The sequence below is a fragment of the Pundamilia nyererei genome, unplaced genomic scaffold (genome assembly GCF_000239375.1).
Source record: "Pundamilia nyererei isolate P.nyererei 1_Seehausen unplaced genomic scaffold, PunNye1.0 scaffold00075, whole genome shotgun sequence".
In the NCBI taxonomy this organism is placed as follows: domain Eukaryota; kingdom Metazoa; phylum Chordata; class Actinopteri; order Cichliformes; family Cichlidae; genus Pundamilia; species Pundamilia nyererei.
In genome coordinates this window covers 2,710,469-2,730,760 of record NW_005187476.1, presented here as the reverse complement: position 1 = coordinate 2,730,760, position 20,292 = coordinate 2,710,469, and the positions used below count along the sequence as shown (strand labels likewise).

Sequence of the window (20,292 nt, the reverse complement as noted above, 5' to 3'; positions counted from 1 at the left end):
ATTAAATTAGCGCATGACGCAACGTTAACGTTAAGGCCATCATGTGAGGGGGTTAATGATAAAAACGGGAAGATGGGAGAACTAATAGGCTTTAGGCTATTAGCAACACGGTAGGACTAAAGTACAACGCTTCATTTCTCTGAATTAAAGTAAGTCATGTGTGATCCTGCTCTGATGGAACCTTGTATCATACTGATACTCGTCAGGAAATTGCATTGGATATATGTATACTTTATTTAAAATGCTTTATTTTTTCCTCCAATATCCTGTTGAGAAGTGTGCATTTCAGAGAGAGAGAGAGAGAGAGAGAGAGACGAGAGTGACCACGGCACTTTGGAGTATTGCGTCACTAGCTGTCTTTACTTGCGCAGGCATTTTACATGGTGGTCTTTGGCTGTGAGTATGCTTGGTACAGTCTGACTCATGCTTTGCTATCAGAGCAGCGCTTTAATAGCAAACTGTTGAAATAATTGCGTCAAGGACAGCCACACGAGGGTCATGGCTCTTCATCTAACAAGTTGTGAGATATTTGTTATATTGGAACAAAAAAGGAATCCTCATGATAGTAATACGAATAAGGTTAAAAAAAACTTTTCAAAAAATCCACTATTTCGACGGAAGCTTCAGTTTTATCTACACAGCCCCGCCAACGCCAACTAGCACCCACTATTATTCAACTTTCTTAATTCACTGGATGTGTAAAACATTTAATTTCCCTGCTACAACTGAGGCTGGGCCTGGAGGAAAGAGGGGAGGAGAGGAGAGGAGCGCAGCGGCACTTAACTGGTTTTGTTATGAGGGTTCGATGTGTTCTCTGGCTGGCGTTGCGGAGCCCCAATCAGGTGCCATTACACCCGCTGTTTGAGAATATCATTGGCTGGTGGGGAAAGGAGCTGTGCGCAAAACCAACCTCGCTGCTCACACTTGCTTTACAGAAGCCGAGCTGAGAACATCATCCGCTTTGAGCGCTTAGGCGCAGTGATTACATCCTCATAGAGAAAGATAGGGAGAAAGTCGTGTTATTCGCCAGGCTTTCTTTAGAAGTTATATTTGTTGCTGATTTCGGTTGTGCATAAATAGGACTTTTTGCGTTCTTTCTCTGCTGGTGTGGAATTTCCTGTTTTGTTTTGTGACTTTTTTTTCTGTGAAGAAGGGGCAGTCTGTTCTGTGCAGAGGCTATGAGTTGGCTATGCGTCCTGGCTCCAGCCTGCAATGTTTGCGCTGACGCCAAAACTCACAGACCGGTGCTGAATTGATTAAAACAGAGAAGCTCGGATCAAATGGCTGTGCTTCTCACAGCTGATACGACACAATGTTCCACTGACCTGAGGCAGAGGAGAGGAATTTCAAAGTCGTGCAGCCTTGTTGCTGTTTATTTCACTGCCCTTTTACGGACAGAGAAAATGGGAAATGCTCATTTCTTGTGAGAAGAGGGAATAACATTTATTTTTTTCCGTTTTGAAGTGCACTTGGACAGAGGCAGAGGAGATGATTTGGTTAATATTCCTGCTCTCCACTCTGGATGGAGCTGCCTCTCAGCTACGCTACACGGTGCCAGAGGAGCAGGAACCGGGCTCTGTGGTTGGGAATATTGCAGAGGATTTGGGGCTGGACATTACCAAACTTTCCGCTCGCCACTTTCAGACTGTGCCTAGTTCACGGACACCTTATCTGGAGGTGAACTTAGAGAACGGTGCGCTCGTGGTGAAGGAAAAAATTGACCGGGAACAAATTTGTAAGCAGACCACCCAGTGCCTATTGCACCTGGAGGTGTTTCTGGAAAATCCATTGGAGCTCTTTCGCGTGGAGATTGAGGTGATGGATATCAACGACAATCCACCCAGATTTCCTGAAACAGACATTTCTGTGGAAATCTCGGAAAGCGCTATTCCCGGGACCCGTTTCCCGGTGGAGAACGCCTTCGACCCTGACGTTGGCACAAACGCGCTCAGTACATATGCCATAACGAATAACAACTATTTTTACCTTGACGTGCAAACACAGAGCGACGGGAACAAGTTTGCGGAGCTGGTATTGGAGAAACCGCTGGACAGAGAGCAGCAGGCAGTGCACCGCTATGTGCTGACGGCTGTGGATGGGGGCATCCCGCAGCGGACCGGGACAGCTCTCTTGGTCGTTAAAGTTCTGGACTCTAACGACAACGCGCCCACGTTTGACCAGTCCGTGTACACGGTTAATCTGCGGGAAAACTCACCCGTGGGCACTCTCGTGATTCAGCTCAATGCTACTGATGTTGATGAGGGACAAAACGGAGAGATCGTTTATTCTTTCAGCAATCATAACACACCGCGGATAAAGGAATTATTCAACATTGATGCCAGAACAGGTAGGATAGAGGTAGCGGGTGAGGTGGACTATGAAGAGAGTGTCACGCACCAGATCTATGTTCAGGCTAAAGATCTGGGAGCTAATGCGGTCCCCGCGCACTGCAAAGTGCTTGTCAAACTCGTGGACGTGAACGACAACACACCAGAGATCGGTTTCAGCACTGTGACTGAATCTGTGAGCGAGCAGGACGCCCCGGGCACCGTGATCGCACTTTTTAGCGTCTCGGACAGGGATTCTGATGAGAATGGACAAATGAGCTGTGAAATTTTAGGGGATGTTCCTTTTAAGCTGAAATCTTCCTTTAAAAACTATTACACCATTGTGACAGACGGACCGTTGGACAGGGAGAACACAGATTCATACACCATAACCGTGGTGGCTAAAGACAAAGGTCAGCCTTCCCTGGCTACCAGCAAGTCAATTAAAGTGCACGTCTCCGACGAGAATGACAACGCGCCCCGATTTACGCAGGCTGTTTATGATGTATATGTGACTGAGAATAACGTGCCCGGTGCTTTCATTCACGCCGTGAGCGCTTTGGACCCCGATGTAGGACAAAATGCTCTTATAACCTACTCCATATTGGAGTGTGACATACAGGGCATGTCCGTGGACACATATGTGTCAATAAATCAGGACACTGGCTACCTTTACGCACTACGCTCTTTTGATTACGAGCAGCTGAAGGAGTTCAGTTTCATGGTCCAGGCTAAGGACTCAGGTGCTCCCGAGCTCTTCTCTAACGCTACTGTAAATGTGATCATAGTTGACCAAAATGACAACGCTCCTACTGTGATAGCCCCTATCGGCAAAAACGGCACAGCCAAAGAGCACCTGCCACGCTCTGCGGAACCAGGCTATCTAGTGACGCGCATTGTGGCCATGGATGCAGATGATGGAGAGAACGCACGCCTGTCATATAGCATCCTACGGGGCAACGAGATGGGAATGTTCCGCATGGACTGGAGGACAGGGGAACTACGAACAGCCCGCAGGATATCTCCCAAACGGGATCCCCAGGGCTACTATGACCTGCTGATCGAAGTGAGGGACCACGGGCAGCCACCTCTGTCCTCCTCTGCCAGTGTGAGTGTAATTTTAGTGGACAGCGTGAATGAAGGCCGCGGTGTCGATCGCGGCTCAGCTTCCAAGACAAAAGAGACCTCCCTTGACCTCACCCTAATTCTCATCATTGCCCTGGGCTCTGTTTCTTTTATCTTCCTACTGGCCATGATCGTGCTGGCCGTGCGCTGCCAAAAGGACAAGAAGCTCAACATATACACGTGCCTGCTTGCTGGTGACTGCTGCCTGTGCTGTGGCTCGTGCTGCAGCAGGCAGGCTCGTGGCCGTAAACAGAAAAAGCTAAGTAAATCCGACATCATGTTAGTTCAGAGCACCAATGTAACGTCAGGAGTCGGGCCCGTGGGGCAGGTGCCCGTGGAGGAGTCTGGTGTAGGCGGCGTAGGAGGGGGGTTCGGCTCCCACCATCACCAAAACCAGAATTCCTACTGCTACCAGGTGTGTCTGACACCGGAATCTGCCAAAACGGATCTGATGTTTCTGAAACCATGCAGCCCCTCTCGCAGCACTGACACAGATCACACCAACCCCTGCGGCGCCATAGTCACTGGTTACAGTGACCAACAGCCGGACATCATATCTAATGGCAGTATCCTGTCTAATGAGGTAAGAGAGGCCTGAATCAGCATTAGCAGTCTCTCTGGGCTACATTTTGAGCTGCATCAAAAGAGCACAAAACCCCAATTTCAACAGTTAACCCAGTTTTTAGGCATGGAAAGCTGTTCTAATGTCAAACTCTCTCAAAAGACTTATAAAGGAATGTGCCATTGGCTGTTGTGCTTAGTGACCTTTAACCGCTGTCATGCTTAATGGTGATTGGACATGTCAGTTTTTAAATCTGGTAGTCCTTTTTTTTTTTTTTTTTTGGCAACAGATTGCTGTTAGATCACCCTTTACGTCGTGCGAAGAAGTTGAGTGCGCCAGATATTTTTCTTTACTTGCCAATTTCTTTAGACCACCAAGTTGAAAAACGTGTTTTATTTAATGTTTATTCTTTATTCAGTAAAAACGATTTAATTTGACACACATATTAACCAGTTCCCACTTAAGGGCCAACAGTGTAATTTGTGAATTTTACAAAAGTATTTTAATAATTAATGAATTTTAGGCTACACGTTGGAGAGTTGTGGAACTTATATTGGTCATTCAAACGAATGTATTTTTTTAAAATTACACAGAAGGGAGTATGTAATCAATAAAGCACTATAATGTGCAAAAAGAAAATCGCCCGGAGAGCGTTTCGCTCTGCTGATTTAGCAACGCCAGAATCTTTCCCTAACAGTGGATCTTTTAAAAAATAAATAAACAAAATACTGCACATGTCCCCAGGAGGTTATAAAGTTTGCGTGGCAAATATAAGAATCTATAAGAAGATATGAGACCAGCGGCTTCAATAGACTTGATGTGCTCAGTCTGTGCGTTCTGCCAGCGGAGCTGTGGAGTTGGGGCTTTTTGTTGATTGCGGTTTGGCTGGACTGGAGCCAGACAGCCAGTCACAGCCTTGCCTTTTCTGTGCGTTAAGTATTCCGTGCACAACCCAGCACGGCAGCACGGTGAACAAAGGTTGTTCAGTTTCAGCATCGCGCGGCTCAATCATTTACGCATTCAATCGCCTCCCTAACCTACTCTCCCCTACTCTCGTCTCCTCTCGCCCACTCACTCACCAAGTGGATGCGCGCACCGTCGGTACCCCGCCTCACATAGCCACAACTTATTCTACACAGTTACACGTTGACATCAAGTGTATCCATACATGTTTTTAAATGCTTCTCTTATTTTGAAACATATGTCTCTCTCCTCTGTTTATTCGGCATCACATGTGACCAATGTTGTCTGTGGGTTTTCTAGACAAAACACCAACGAGCAGAACTCAGCTATCTTGTGGACAGACCCAGACGTGTCAACAGGTAGTGAAAAGCACACATTTAGCGACACATGCACAGACACTGAAACATCTCCAAATCACAGAGCCTAAAGAGCCACACACAATCCACCATCAGAAGACCTGTAACATTCAATATGCCTCATGGAGCCACAACCTATTCATATGTCTATAAAAATGAATATTACAACCATCAGTGTGAATCCCATATATTCTGCATCCTTAATTGTGGCTTTGAGAGGCTACACTGTTCCCAGTGTATCCATAACACTCATCTTCAATTTGGCATCAGTCCCATAACTGACGGAGTAGCGTCTATTAAAGCTGTAATGCTGGATTTCATTACATGCCATGTGTAACATCCAATTTAGACTCTTGATGGCCACCGTGACTATATTAATGTGGTGTTGATTTCTGACTCTCCCACTCCTTCTCCTTTCCCTTTTAATCCTGGCTTCTCTCTTCGTCTCCTGCTTCCCTGTCTCAACCTCTCTCCTTCTGCCCTATTACTATTTTCATACCTCAACTCTCTGCCCTCCCCACTGCCTCTTTTAGTTCGGCATTTCAAGAAGCAGATATTGTTAGCTCCAAAGACAGTGGTCACGGTGACAGCGAACAGGGTGACAGTGACCACGATGCCACAAACCGGGGTCATTCAGCCGGTGAGTTACCCCACATAATTACACCAACATATTAGCCCTCACACACCCTACCCTGATCTGTTTCAATAGTGTGTGTTTGTTATTGTGAATGGGATAAAGCTGAATTGTTGGTGCGGACCGGTGACTTTTAATTTCCTTAATTTGAGAGAGTGCGAAGGCCTAGACTCCGAGGTTGCTTGCTGGCACGAACTGGGCCCCAGAGGTGTTGATTACATTTCACAGCCGGGTGAAAAGGAGGGAAATTTGGGGGGAAATCTCTTCTCTTTCTTCCTTCCTTGCATTCCGACTTCTCTCGTTTTAAGTCTGCTGCTGTTTCAGCATGAAGTGGTGCTGAAAGGACAGTAAATGGCACTAAGGCAGTGTGAGGCCTATAGTGCTTTGGTGGCACAAATCAATATCCTCACTGAAGTGAAATGAAAGGCATTAAAGCTAAATTGATATAATGAGAAGCATTTCAATCAGCATTACACTTGGGGTGTTGTAGTACCTTTGATGTATAGATTCTGCTTATCAAAAAATATTAGTACCTTTTGCATTTTTTTTGTCGCTTTTGCAGCTAAAATAAAGGTAAAATATCAGGATTAGGTAACATTTCCCCACCTACACTCATACTTCAGGTCTGTTTACTCACTCATTTCTCTTTTACACTTTAAAACAATGCAGATTTCTTTAGACATGTCTTTGGGTCTTATCATAAGGCTAGCCTTGTTCTATCTAAAATTCTATTAGGTTTTTACCTGTTTATTGATCAAAGTGGAGTCAGGCAAAAAGTGGAGCAATACAAAATCTCATTTCATATTGAACTGCCCTTTCCTTCTGAGGGATTGTTCCACACGACGCGTGTAAGACCCCTGTCTAGACGGGAGCCAGCCAAATATCATATCAATGCTGAGAATACAAATAGAAAAGATCAGATAGGTGTTGTAGGATAGTGAATGGTCCCTCATTAGGCTCTCCTGTGTTTGACATTGTTAATGAACGAAGCCAAAATAGAGAGCCAGTATGCAGCAGTGGTAGTGTCACTCTCTGCCCTCGCTCATGAAACAGGCTGGGAAGGTCAAACTGTGCGAGACTGAACTACAGAATTGGAAGAAATCCAAAACTCCCTTATTTTTTTATCAGAAAAAACCCTTGTGAAATGATTAATGGGTTTGCTTAAACATACACCTCTTGTTGGAATGCATGTAGCATTTCGCTGTTATTCAAGAATTTTGCCCAATGTTAACCAGCAGATCAGATTTAAAAAAAAAAAAAAAAGACAACAAGGAACATTGGATGTATAAGTATGTGATATATGTCTCAAGATATCAGAAAGGAATAAGTCCTAACATGATCCTGGACAAGTCTGAGACTGTACTTTATCACTTATTTTATGTGGAAAATTGTCTTGAATTCCTTTGTGACGATTTGCTAGTATAGTTACAGACCTACATTTTTGAATCGGTAACATGTTTCTTCAGCTTTATTTGGCTCCTAGAAACCTCATTTGGCACTGGTCTGGGAGTGTACACAGTTGGTGCTGTACTCTGTATTTCATACCAGGAAACCAACATTTGGTCCGCATGTTGGATTTAGAAGGGAACAGCTTAACACTCCATGGGAGGTAATATCACACGACTGGTATTTTGGAAAGAGGGACATTTGAGTTTCTCAGACTTCTGTAAACAAAACCAGATGGAGTGTGTGTCTGTGTAGGTGTAAAGGTATACCATTGTCTGATTTAATATGTAGGTGTATACATGATACCTGTATTGAATCTGCTTGTGTGTGTGCTGTGTAGAACACAAGGCTCAGTGATGATGTCTGTATTGAAACAGCTTTCTCCTTTGAGATGGTGCTGTGTGAAGCTTAAATGAGATTCAGTTTAAGAGGAAAGCAGTTGGCACTTTGCCATATATATATATTTTCTCTATATAGGTGTACATACTGCTCATTTGTGTCTCTGTTTTTCTCTGTGTTACTAAATAATATACAGGGACAGGAATGCTGTTGGTTGTCTTATGTGGATTGCGAGCTTCTGTAAGTTTAGTTGTGTTATTATGTGCTGTTTCCTGTATGAGTTTTGTGTTTAGTGCGAGTAGAAAGCCAGACTGCCAAAGCCTGAGCCATGATGACTTTGTACTGACCTGATGTACTTTTATGTGTTTCTTGAGAACCTGTGTTCACAACCATATGTTTGGCTGTGAACACACACACACACACACGCACACACACAAATATGCATATATATGTGTGTGTTTGACATGACTATGCCTAGATAACACTTCATATGCTTGCGTTCTGTGTGTGCATGCGTTTGCCTGACACACACATATTCTTTTCTTGGGTTTGTGGCAGGGTCTCATCCTTCATTCTGTCTCCCCCACACGTTGGCTCTCCGCAACACTCGGCTGATCAGTAATTCATTTCTAGATCCTTTGCATAGCAATTATCAAAGGAGGGTTAGAGGCAAGGTTTCCTCATGGGACCGCACAGCACACTCTCCTTTTTTGTGCACCTCAGAATATTTCAAATCAAGGGAAAACCATTTCCAGTTGGCATATCATCAACTACACCTGCCTTAGCTTTCCGCTCGGCCGCTCGGCTGACACTTTAGAAAATAAGTCTCCTGACGTGGTTTTAAATCAAAGGGACACTGCCTGTGAGCCACCAGATACCTTTAAAAAGTGGGCAAATGGCTTTTTCTCAAAGCAGCGTGTCTGCAGTGAGGCACTGGTTCATCAACAGCTGAAGCACTATTGACTGACTGCCACACCTTTTATAGCCCAAGACTTCTTTTTCCCAAATTATACACTGCTCTCCCATCATCTAAATTGGAGGTGACAACAGGAGTGAGTGAACGTAAGAAAAAAAGGTGACACTTAAGAGAGGATAAAATATTCATCAGGAAAAAAAAAATTGGCTTCACAGAAACATTCAATCAGCTGTGGAAGACTGCGTGACGGGTGGGAGACTGGAAATGATCATTATCATGACGTTTGTTATGGTGAGAACAACAGCCGTGACAAATGAGACAATTAAATCACTGTGGCAACGGTGTATTAGATGGCTGATTATGAATTAGTGGCGGCCACAGTGTTGCAGTTTCCCATGTCAGTAAGCTGTCAGAGGAATTTAGCACACAGTCTTTTGATACCACCTTCTCTCATTGTCCCAGACACTAAAGGGCAAATGGTTTGCATAGAAATATAGATTTATGCCAAAAGAATGTCATAAACAAACAAATGCAATCTGTGAGATGATTAAGAGAACATCTCAAGTTTTCGTTTAAAAGCTTGCATAAAGGAAACTCGAACGAAAAGGAGTTGAGGGGAAGAAAATACACAAATGCATTCGGAAGACATTTCCTTTGCTTAGGTGAAAATGACAAACAAAAGGCAAACAGTCATAACCGAAAAGCTTTCACTCATGAAAACCTTTTCAAGCCTGTAGTTAAAATAGTAACACCAGACAAAGGCTGCAACTAACAATTATTGTGTCATCAGTTGGCTGTGCATCATGTTTTTCATCATTTATTTAGTTTAATTTCTGACTGAAATCATTTCAAAGCTCTAAATGGTTTAATGCCTAAAAATATTGTTACATAATTGCTTGTTTGTCTTGACCACCAGTCCAAAGGATATGTAGTTTACTATCGTATAAAACAAGCAACAACACTGGAATCAGCAAATGTTTAGCAATTTTTTGCTTAAAATCACTGCTCTTAAGGAACGGCTATTTTAACAAGAAACAATGACAGCAGAATACTTTCGTAAATGTGCAACCTCTGAACGAAGATGGCATGATGGAAGTTTGGTGAACTCATTGTGTAGATCCACACTTATTGCCTTTGAATTGGAAGAATTTGAAAAGAGCTCGCTGCAAAATCTTCTGCAGGAAACAGAATGAAAAAAATAAACATTTTCTCATTAAAAAATTACTTTGCATTCTACCTGAAATAGGCGGACATGGCATCTCTTCTACTAACACGACTCATTTGTTGAATTCAAAAATAGTCAATACAAATCAGAGCAGAGAAAGATAAAAGAGAATTCTGGCAATCAGTTTGATTAACTAATTGACGAGATTGCTCAGATTCCTGCAAGATGTCTTTCTTATCTCTGTGGAAGCACTTAAACAGTTTCCATTTTGAATGACCTCTTTGTAACATGGCTAAGGTAGATGGAAGAGGATTCTCTGTGTGAAAAAGAAACCACAATAGGAACATGTCCTGCAGTGATTACTAATACACTCAAACAACTTTAGCACCTTGATGAATACCCTCTTCAGTATAAATAGGGTATGGCTTTTGAATAAACTGAATGCGTTTTTAACCCTGAAGTGATTGAAAAAAGAGGACACAAGTATAGCTGTAGTGCCTGCCTAAAAACTCAAGATCAAAAGTGAAAGAGTATTGCATTCTTTTTTCCTCACATGAGGCCTTGAAAATTTCGAAGTAAAAGGTAAGGCCGTAAGACTATTTGCAAACTCTGGGGGAGTCATAAACATGCTTTGGCCATTTTCTCTCCAGAAAATGAATGTCACTGAACATCTGGTCTAGCTTGCCTGAATAAACCTATTAAAAAAAGAGTAGGACGTCACAATACATAGATTAGGTAAAATATTAGAAACAATAGTCTCTGAGTGCAATTTTATAATAACATCTGAAGGCCAGAAATAAGAAAAGAAAAGCTAAGTAGTAATAAATCAGAATTTTGTAGAACGATGCTGTCAGAAGTTCTATTGTCAAAGAACTGTACACTGTAATTCTTGGCATTCAACAAAGGTCCAAATCATACAAACTGTCCCTTTACACTTAATCAAGCAGTGACTGTTACAGGAGGGGCCATCTTGGCTCTCCATCCCAGCGTAGTTGCTGCCTAACAAACATTGAAAATGGTAGCTAGGAACATTCTTTTCTGTCTGTCATTACGTCTAGAATTGTGAGAGCCATCTTGTTCTGTTTTGGCCCTGGGAGGTCTCTGGTTTACTCATCACAGCCTCTCTGGCCAACTCATGTAAGGAAGCTCTGCTACTCCCCTGCCGTACGCTGCTGCTGTCCAAATATTGATGTTTTGTGTCTGTATTCTCTCTGGAGCAGTGGAGGACAAGATGAAAAACAGAGGTATGGATAGAAGACACCCTCCACCTGGGGGAACAGGAGTGCTCTTTTTTTAAGGGTGGAGAAAACAAAATAAGGAGAGAAAAAGCAACAGGCAAGGAGAGGAAAGAAGGAGAATTACATGTGACAGAAAATAATGAGAGACAGAGGACGAAAGGAAAGAAACTCATAGGGACTAATAGAGAATGAGAGACTGCAAATCTAAGTGTAAACCCACAAAATGAATTCAAACTAGAGGCTCGTGTTTTCCTGAGAAATTGTTTTCCTTCATTTCCCTGCTCGCTGTTGCTGGATGTATGTCAGACAGCGCAATTAGTCAAATCACACCAACAAGGGATTTCAGAAACATGCAGAGTTGTAATGGGGGAAAAAAGGAAAAGAAAAAAGAACAGAAGTGCTGATTGCTTATTAGCAAGTAGATCAGGTTTTTATTGTGTAGCATCGTTTACATTGTCTCCTGCATGTGCATGTGAGAGTGCGTATGTGTGTTCTTCCTGCCTGATGAGGTCACAATGAGAGATAGGGCTGCTGGCAGGGCCTGTCATTGCCAGTCACTGTTTTGGTTGTTGTTTTTCTTCTTGCCTGAGGAGGAAAAGGTGCTTCACGGGGATCAACAGCTACTTGGTGTCATGTATGCATGCCCTGTCTGTTTGCTCGTGTAAATTTACATATCTCTGTATTAATGGAGTATTTCAAGCATGTATGTGTGTTTGCAAACATATATGTTCACGTTGTCAGTTTTTCAAGAGTGAGTTGGCAGGCAAAAAATCACTGAGCATTTCGAAAGCTGTAACACGACTTTCAGCCTGATATATGGTAAACAGTGCAGAGCAGACTATATTTTTACATCCTCTCTAGAGTACAGTGCGAACTGAGAAATGAGAAATACGGAACAAACAAACCTTTTCTCTTATAATCCTTCAGTATTAACTTTTTATTGGTATGCAGGTGTGGGTACCATGTGGTTTCTGCCAAATATATGTCTGGTTTACGCACCTGTGCTTCAGTCTTCCTGCTCGTTTGTTTATACATTTAAGAATGTATATATGTATGCATTATGACACCCAATTTCTTTATCCACACAATACCTCAGAAATGACAGAAAGTGGCCTGAGGTCAACGCCCTTCACGTGTGAGAAGAGACATTTCTGAATAGTCCATTAAAAGGTTAAAGGGCAAATATAAAAGTGGGAATTAACAGAAATATCATAATTTATATGCACCCAGACTTTAAAGACACCATAAATATACATTAGTTCTTGGGGTGAATTGGAGGGTAAATTGAAGTAAACGCCACTCAAAAATGGAATCAGCATTACAAATATCTCCTGGAGCAGCTTTTCCTGGACTAGTCCTGATGGAATTGAGAGATTTTTCATTTTCTTCTCCATCAGATCGGTTTGTGCTGCCACTGAGCCACATCCCTTCTATGATAAAAAACAAATGCACCCTTTGGCAGCAAAAACCTGTGACTTGTGCTTACTCATGGGGCAATCAAACCAGACAGTGTATACAAACTAAAAACATATCTCATGACTTTAAATCTTTCGTAACCAAACAAAATATGTAAGGTAAAATACTAAACAAAGAACTTGTCAGCTCTAACACATATCTATTTTAAACTATTTAAACTCAGATAAGGCAGCTGCTCCACACAGCCTTGAATAATTAGAATTAGAAAAGTGGCATCTGAATGAATGTTTAAAAAATATTTGTGAAATAGGGTTGAAGCACATAAAAGCTAATGTTTAATTGGACATTTGTAACGCTGTTTCTGGTAAATCAAAGCCAGCCTCGAACTCAGCCCACCTCTCTCTAGCCCTTTTCCCATCTCCATCTGTAAGGTTTGGGTCTCCCTTGTCTTTTCTGGCCATTGCTCTTTCCATCTGTGATTGCCCAGGTTTCCCCTCTCGTTCCTTATGGTTCCTGCAGTCTTGCCGTTTCGCCCGCCTGCTGTCTCTGTTTCTGAAATCTGTGACTCCCCCCAGTCTGTTTGGCCCTTGTTGTCTCTAGCTCTCTGGTCACTGCACAGTCTTGTGCCTCTCTCGCTCCCCATGAGGCATGAATTAGCAAGATTAGATCCACACGACGCGCACAAATAGAAGGAAATGGGATCTGTTGTAGTGGTAGTTCTGACAATATAAAGACTGATATTGCTGTGTTATTTACATGTGCAGTGGTCAATATTTACTATTAAAATAACTGCCGATGTATAACACAACAGAGTCAAAACTACAATAATGTTTTTGTTGTATGTTTAATAATTTGCATCGAATTCGATTTAATTAATTTTAAGGTTATTTCGAAATACGTAACCGTTTACTGGCTGTTCTCATCTCATCATTTTTTAGCCTTTTTCCCCGTCTTCAGTATTTTCAAGGATTACCTTAGTTGCAGTTCAATAAATAAATACATAAATAAATAAATGCATCCATAAACAGTGAAACCAGTTATCCCACTTAACATAAAAATGATAGACAAAAAAATCCTACCTAAATCTCAGCTTTATTATTAATGCATTAAGCCTACATAATACTTTCCAGATGATGAAAGATACTGTATTCTGTCTCCACAACAAGGGATTCAGCTTTATTGCATTATTTGTGCACTTAAGATTTAGTCTAGCATTGTTCAGAAGAACATTAACTAGAACTACAATTAATTTATTTTAATTTGATAAACATGAGAAGGAGGTACAAGTGCTTTTTTGCCTTGACTAACATCTGCAAGTATGCATATAGCCTGCGAGGTCACCAAAATAAGTTCAGAAAGTGCGGGTTGTACCTTTTGTTGCTGATGATTGCTCAGATCATTATATTGAACACATGGAAACAGGGCAACTTCATTTTGTTTATTTATTTATTTGTAAATTGTCATGATACTGAAATATAACAAACAGCAAAGCAATTGCAATCTACCAGACAGAACAAACAAAACTTAACTAACAATATGAACCTTATGGATACTTTCTTCTGTACTCAGTTCTCGTCTTTTAGAAAAGAATGTATAGGTTCAAATGATCTGTAATCCATGACAGGTTGTGGAAATGGCAGAAAAAAACATGCTCTGTAGATGGCAGATAATATTAACACATTTATTCGTTGACATGACTGCACTGATCACTACTGACTATACAGACTCTCCCACACACCCCTACCCTCTCAAAAAATATGAAAAGAGTCTAGCTTCTCTGCTTTTTCTCTAACATTATTTTGTTTGTGTGTGTACATGTGTAGTGTTAGTAATGGAGCAATAGAGACACTATCAGTTGAATGGATCAGTAGAATAGATCTGAAACCCACTCAGCCACAGGGAATTATCGCCCACTTTCTTTCCCTTGCTTTTTTCCCCTTTCCTTATGAAACAGATCTCTTTCCTCTTCTCACCCAAAACCGATCATCTCCTGCTTTGATCGCGTCATTTGAAGGCTTTCCTAAACCATCCAGATTTCACTGGAGAGCCAGGAAAACTACAATCCACTATGCACATGAGCACACACACACTCTGACACAGAGACAGTTTAATTAACACAACTGGTACTTCCTTCATGCTTGGTGTTTATGCGTGAGTGTGTTTGACATTCTATTATATCATTTCAGATGTTGATTTGATCTTTTTTATGTGGTCTTTTGTTTTTGGCAGAAGCTGTGTGCCAATTACACACTTTGTCAGTTGGTATAGGGATGATTGACATTAGAGTGTGGTTATGTAGCCAGTGACTATTTTGTTGGTTTTGTGGCACATTTCTTAACATAATTATCGTTTTTGTGTACAGACGAAGGAATATAGATTCGCATTTTATCTCCTGGTGTTTCAAAATCAATTGTGAGACTGAGGATGTTGATGTCGGGGGGTGGGGGGGGTTGAAATGTTTTCTCAACACCACATCACTTTGATTGCACATTTCATTCGGAATGAATGGGGTGAGGAAGAAAACAAACAATTCGCTTCATCAATGTTGGCCTTGTCTCTTTGATGAATAGCTTTTGCAGCACTTTTTCTGCTTGCGACATTGGCAAATGATTGCTAACTTGTGTTCTCTCTTCTTCTTTCACTCATCTCTCCCTCCATCTCCCCTTTCCACTCCAAATATTTGTACTGCTTCTTTTATCATGACCCCATTCCTTTTTTCTTACTTATTGTCCTCCATCAACATTTCTGGCTTTCCATTTGTGCTTTCTTCATTTGCACTTGGCATCCTCTCTCTGAATACTCTCTATAGGCACTGACCTGTTCTCCAACTGTACAGAAGAGTGCAAGGCCCTGGGTCACTCTGACCGCTGCTGGATGCCATCCTTTGTGCCATCAGATGGGCGTCAGGGGCCGGACTACCGTAGCAATCTGCATGTCCCCGGCATGGATGCCACACTGCCCGACACTGAGGTACCCTCCACTGTCAACCTCTCCGACCAACTCACCATGACCTCGTCCACTGCCTCGTCCAACGATAGGTCATTCTCCACCTTTGGCAAGGACGGCCAAAGGTCACAGTCACACCACAGCCTTCACCATCATCTCCATCAGCAGCAACAGCAGTACAGCTCCAGCACGCTAGAGAGGAAAGAGTATGATAGGGGGACCCTACCATACAAACCCACCTTTCTCTGTGAGTATCAGTATGAAAGGTCCCTGGGACCCTATGACTTTGGTCTGGTCCAGTACAGATACTAAAGGAGGGGACAATGAATCTGCCTCTTGATTCTGATCTGGACTTTTTTAATGATGTTCATCAACTTTTATTTCTTCTTTTATTAAGGAGTTTAAAATTACGGCTTTATCTTTTGTTATATCGTTCTGTTAAGTTTTTTGATTTTTTTTTTTTTTTGTAAATTATCATTAATTTTATCAATTGTAAAATGTAAACTATTTCTAACTGTCCTTCTCCAAAAGACACTTAAATTTTTAATCAACCTCACCCTAACCCTAAATGCTGCTTGTAATTATGTGACTTATTCTAAAGTAATAATAAAAAAATGAATTGGACTTGTGTTAATTTGCTGTTGCCCCTTTCTTTTTCCTTTTTTCCAAATTCTCCCCTCAAAATCCTTTTTATCTGATGCTCATATAAGTAAAGGTTGTCAAAACAAGCACACGTCATGTTTCCACATATCTACATTGTGTGATTGGAGCATGCAAAGAGAAAACAAAAGACAGATCATCTCATGATGTAGAGGACATCTTTTTCCATTTGCTCAACATTGGTTTTGCTCGAGCATGATGACTTCCTTACTGAATAGCTCAAAAGGTGAAACACAACCCACGCTGCTGCTTCTTCTTCACAAGGACTGAAGTCCATTTTGTTCTACAAAGGAACTGTTGAGTATCTATACTTGCTTGCTTGTGGATCAATACATGACATAAATAAGAGTGGGTGAGATGGGCTGTCAACAATGAGGTCAAAATATTTCAGTTGGCAATGTCACGTACACAAGTTTTCTGCAAGAAGGCAGGAAACTATTGCAGTATAAAGTAAGTTTAATTTGGCAAAAGAAACATATTGATAATCACTGAACCACTAAAATTGAGACTTCAGTTTCCAGTTTGCATTTCTAAGGAAAGCAAGGGGAAAAAAAAGGATGGCTGGACACTTCTTAGCACCTTCAATTGCTTTCCAGGCTCCCACATTACATGAATATTCTATTAGCTCTAAGAGTAGAGAATGGATTTGATATACACATTCAGTAGAGAAGTCATTTCCAGTCAAGTCACCATCATGTTAACCACCACCCTCCATGATACTGCATGCTGACTGTGGGCTGTCTCTCAGGTAAACGATGAGCACCATAACCTGCTTTTTTCTTGTTTGTGACTTAACAGAGGCAAGCAATCTTCTTCTTGCACATCAGGTCTGTGTGAAAAATAATTGGTATTTAGCCTTTAGGTGCTAGAGCTTGTTTTGCTCCAAATATAGCTGCCTGTGTGTCTGCTCATCTCGTCTGCCTTGCAGGGTTAGGATAAATGTGCTCCATATTCGCTCAGTCCAAAACTCACAACTTTATTTTATTTCAATTTACTTTTTTGATGTTACCTCCATTTTTTCTTATCAGTTGAAATAAATGGACCCGCTGTGCCACAGCAAAGGTTTTGCTGTTCATCATTCTGTAAGAAAATAGGCTATCAGAATAGTCCCAGAAGCTGAGACTTTATTAAACAATAGGCAATATATTCTACTTTTAAAAATAGCATCTTATGCTGCTATGGCAATACTCTGATCACCAGGGTTGTCTTGATAAAGTATTTATAAATGTTTAATGATCCATTTATAGATAATTAATGAATCAATTAGTGCTCTGTGTATTTTCTACGCATGCATCATGTAGCCACCAAATTTTGGAGCATTTATCTTCACTGATAGACATGTTTTTACCCAATTCCCAAATTAGTTTTACAATTATGCTGTGAGAACCAGCCTCTAGGGTGTATAAATAACTTCACAGAGAGTCCTTTGTGGCACGTATCCTTCAAGAGATAGTATTTCGAGCCGCCTGTGTCACTAAAAAGCCTCGAGGGAAAGGGTGTCATTTGTCTTAACGAGTGTGTTCTCTGTCTTTTCAGCCCGCAAAAGGATTTGCTAGCTCATTCCATGTGGATCTGTCGGAGACAGCGTGAATTCCTTTACTAGACCACCAACACTGATGCTGGAGACAGCGAAATAAAACTAAACAAACGGCAACCTGGACAACAGCAACCTTGGTTAAACTTCATTATCTTGGGTGGCGAATTGTAACGAAGCCTTGGCTGTGTCTGCTGAGGGAGGAAAGGAGAAATAAAAACTGAGTAGCTGTAAACCTCTAGATATCAAAAGAGCAATCCAAGGCCTTATTTCTCTCAGCAGGACTGAGACCGGGGCCGAAACTCTTGACCATGTGAAAATTACAATGTCATCAGCAGACAGAGGAAAGGAACTGAAACAAACAGAGGAATACAAATCATGTGTGATGATGAGGGAACGGTTAAGTCAAGAAGGTGTTTTTGTTGACTGAAGAGTTAGCCTCTAGAAATTTGTGTGTGCCTGTTTACATAAAGAAAAAAAACAAAAGAAAAAAAAAACAAATGTTTCTGTACAAACTTCAACCAATGTCACACGGAACCCTTTAGCTATTTCTATGGTCACCACTAAGCCAGCTGTACAGAGACTGTGTTGCGGGAAGGAGACAAACTGCCAGAGTGAAAGTGAGAGACAATTAGAGGAGAGAGAGAGAGAGAGAGAGAGCAGATGTTGTACAGGTATGAAAAAAAATCATGGTAAAGAGGGGCAAGCAGAGAAAATGTGAAGTATTATAAATTCTGTATCTCTGGTTTTTAACTTGACTGTCTTTATATAACTTCTCTTTTTTGTTTCTGTTGTTCTTTCTGTGTGGTTAAAGTGTGCAAACTCTAAAATATTCCAACTTGCAATTACAGACAGGAACATGTGGTCTAGCGCTGAGTTCAATCATCTTTCCAGATGAGCCACTTCAGGAAGGAGCTCTGAACAAAAGTACTGCGTAGAAAAAGAAGCTCATTAGCCTCATGTTCAGTTTATCTATATAAAAAAAACCACACACACGTACACACACGCACACACGCACACACATACACACACAAATGAATGTTCTCATTTCTGAAGTAGTAACAGTTCTGATGTTCCTTCCTGAGCTGACTGACTGCAGAGAAAGTAAAATTTCCTTTGATGAGGGTGTGGTTCCCTTGATGCCATTGGCCTATACATAAACAATCAGACACATTCAGTGGTTTTTATCATGTGTGCAAAGTGTTTACTGTGCTATTTTAAAAGCTTATAAATGAATATAAATCTATATATATAACTATATATATATACACGCATACAATATACTTTTTTCTGAAAACTGTGTAACCATTGGTTAGTTTCTACACCTCATATCGTCATTCAATCTAATAAAACCAAGTGCTACAAAATCAAGATGATTAAAGTGAAGGGAGAGTGTTTCAGAAAACCCCTTCACATGAACCAAGAATTAAGTTGATCTTATTTGATTGTTACTTTTCACCACTTACAGGTGCTGGGCCTTGCTGTGTGTAGCAAAGAACCAGTTGAGTTGTTTTGGCCTGTTGTGTATTTTTACTAACAGAACATTTGATCATGTACAGGACAGAGGGCTATCACTGCAAGATATTGAAGGGTTTTGCAATCATACAGGGAAGGCATACACAAATACAGTACATATGAACATCAAAGATGGTGAGGCGCAAAGAATTGCACACACATATACATACACAGACCAAGTGGTGATAAATAAACAGTGTCATTGAAGTTATTTAAAGTGTGTTTTGTTGCATTCATAAATCAGTTAATGTTTACTCAGTTCACCATATCAGTTTAGTTATGGGTGTGCTAACATTTGCTAATTACCCCAAAAAAAGTCTGGCTGAGCTGATGCGAATGCCACAGGTTTTTTACAAGTTGATTTGAAGATGGTGCTGATGAAAAATTAGAGAGCTGCCAAATTCACTGTGCATGTTTGCAGCAGATTTTGTGACAATCTACCCAACAGTCAGAGACATTTAAAAGATTACACAGGTGTCATTAGGATTTCTCCTCTGGGGGATAGTATTGTCTGAATCAAATCCAGGCATAATTAAAGTTGGAAGGATTCAAAGGAAGAGTGCCTCTACCAAATCACACAACAGTGTAGTTGTTGAGATATTTCAGCTTATAAAACTGGCAAAGTCACTCTCATACTTAATAAACCGTAGTCTAGTGTCACTGATATGGTTAAAACCACATTATAAACATTAACAGTAGCGCTTTTATATTTTTATGAAGATTTTTTTTTTTTTGGTGAACCTGTGAACCATTTGTTCCGCTAAGGCAACGAAACAATTTATAACTTCAAATCTTCACAGCCCACTTCAACTGCTTTGGTGTTGTTTTAAGCACATGGTTTTTCGTTTTAAAAAATGCATAGCTCTATCCCAAAAGATGTCTTGTATTTTCAAGAAGTAATCACCATGGTTTTGCTCTACTTTCCCCATTCCCTGACCTCAATAGCTTTTCATAAAAAAAAATAAAAAAAAATCCCTATCCCACCCTTTCACTCCAGTGTGATCTTCACATGGCCTGGCACAAGTTCACAGACACATGAAGAAAAAGAAGAAGAGAAGAAGAGGAGCACTGGAGTCTGAAATCATGAGGGAAACAGCAGTCCCTCACTTGACGTCCTAAAAACAGAGATGATCTGTTTGTGTCTATCACA

At 41.1% G+C, this 20,292-nt stretch overlaps 1 protein-coding gene across 3 annotated transcripts; it reads left to right on the top strand.

Annotated features, from left to right (window-relative positions):
• Positions 1 to 938: 938 nt before the first annotated feature.
• Positions 939 to 18,303, top strand: LOC102204886 (protocadherin-10-like). Of its 3 annotated transcripts, none has more exons than XM_005737402.1 (5): positions 939 to 4,035; positions 5,278 to 5,336; positions 5,867 to 5,973; positions 15,297 to 15,457; positions 17,630 to 18,303. In XM_005737402.1, exons 1-5 carry the CDS (start codon positions 1,489 to 1,491, stop codon positions 17,681 to 17,683), a joined length of 2,928 nt encoding a protein of 975 aa, XP_005737459.1. In that variant the 5' UTR covers positions 939 to 1,488; the 3' UTR covers positions 17,684 to 18,303. The 3 variants fall into 3 exon arrangements, with proteins under 3 accessions (XP_005737459.1, XP_013767397.1, XP_013767396.1); XM_013911943.1 differs by having other exon boundaries at positions 15,297 to 15,680; XM_013911942.1 differs by lacking the exon at positions 17,630 to 18,303 and having other exon boundaries at positions 15,297 to 16,919.
• Positions 18,304 to 20,292: the final 1,989 nt, after the last annotated feature.

Coding starts and splice junctions, on each gene's coding strand:
- LOC102204886 (XM_013911942.1), top strand. CDS start 1,489: ATGATTTGGTTAATATTCCTGCTCTCCACTCTGGATGGAGCTGCCTCT. Junction 4,036..5,277: donor GCAGTATCCTGTCTAATGAG/GTAAGAGAGGCC, acceptor TGGGTTTTCTAG/ACAAAACACCAACGAGCAGA. Junction 5,337..5,866: donor AGACCCAGACGTGTCAACAG/GTAGTGAAAAGC, acceptor TGCCTCTTTTAG/TTCGGCATTTCAAGAAGCAG.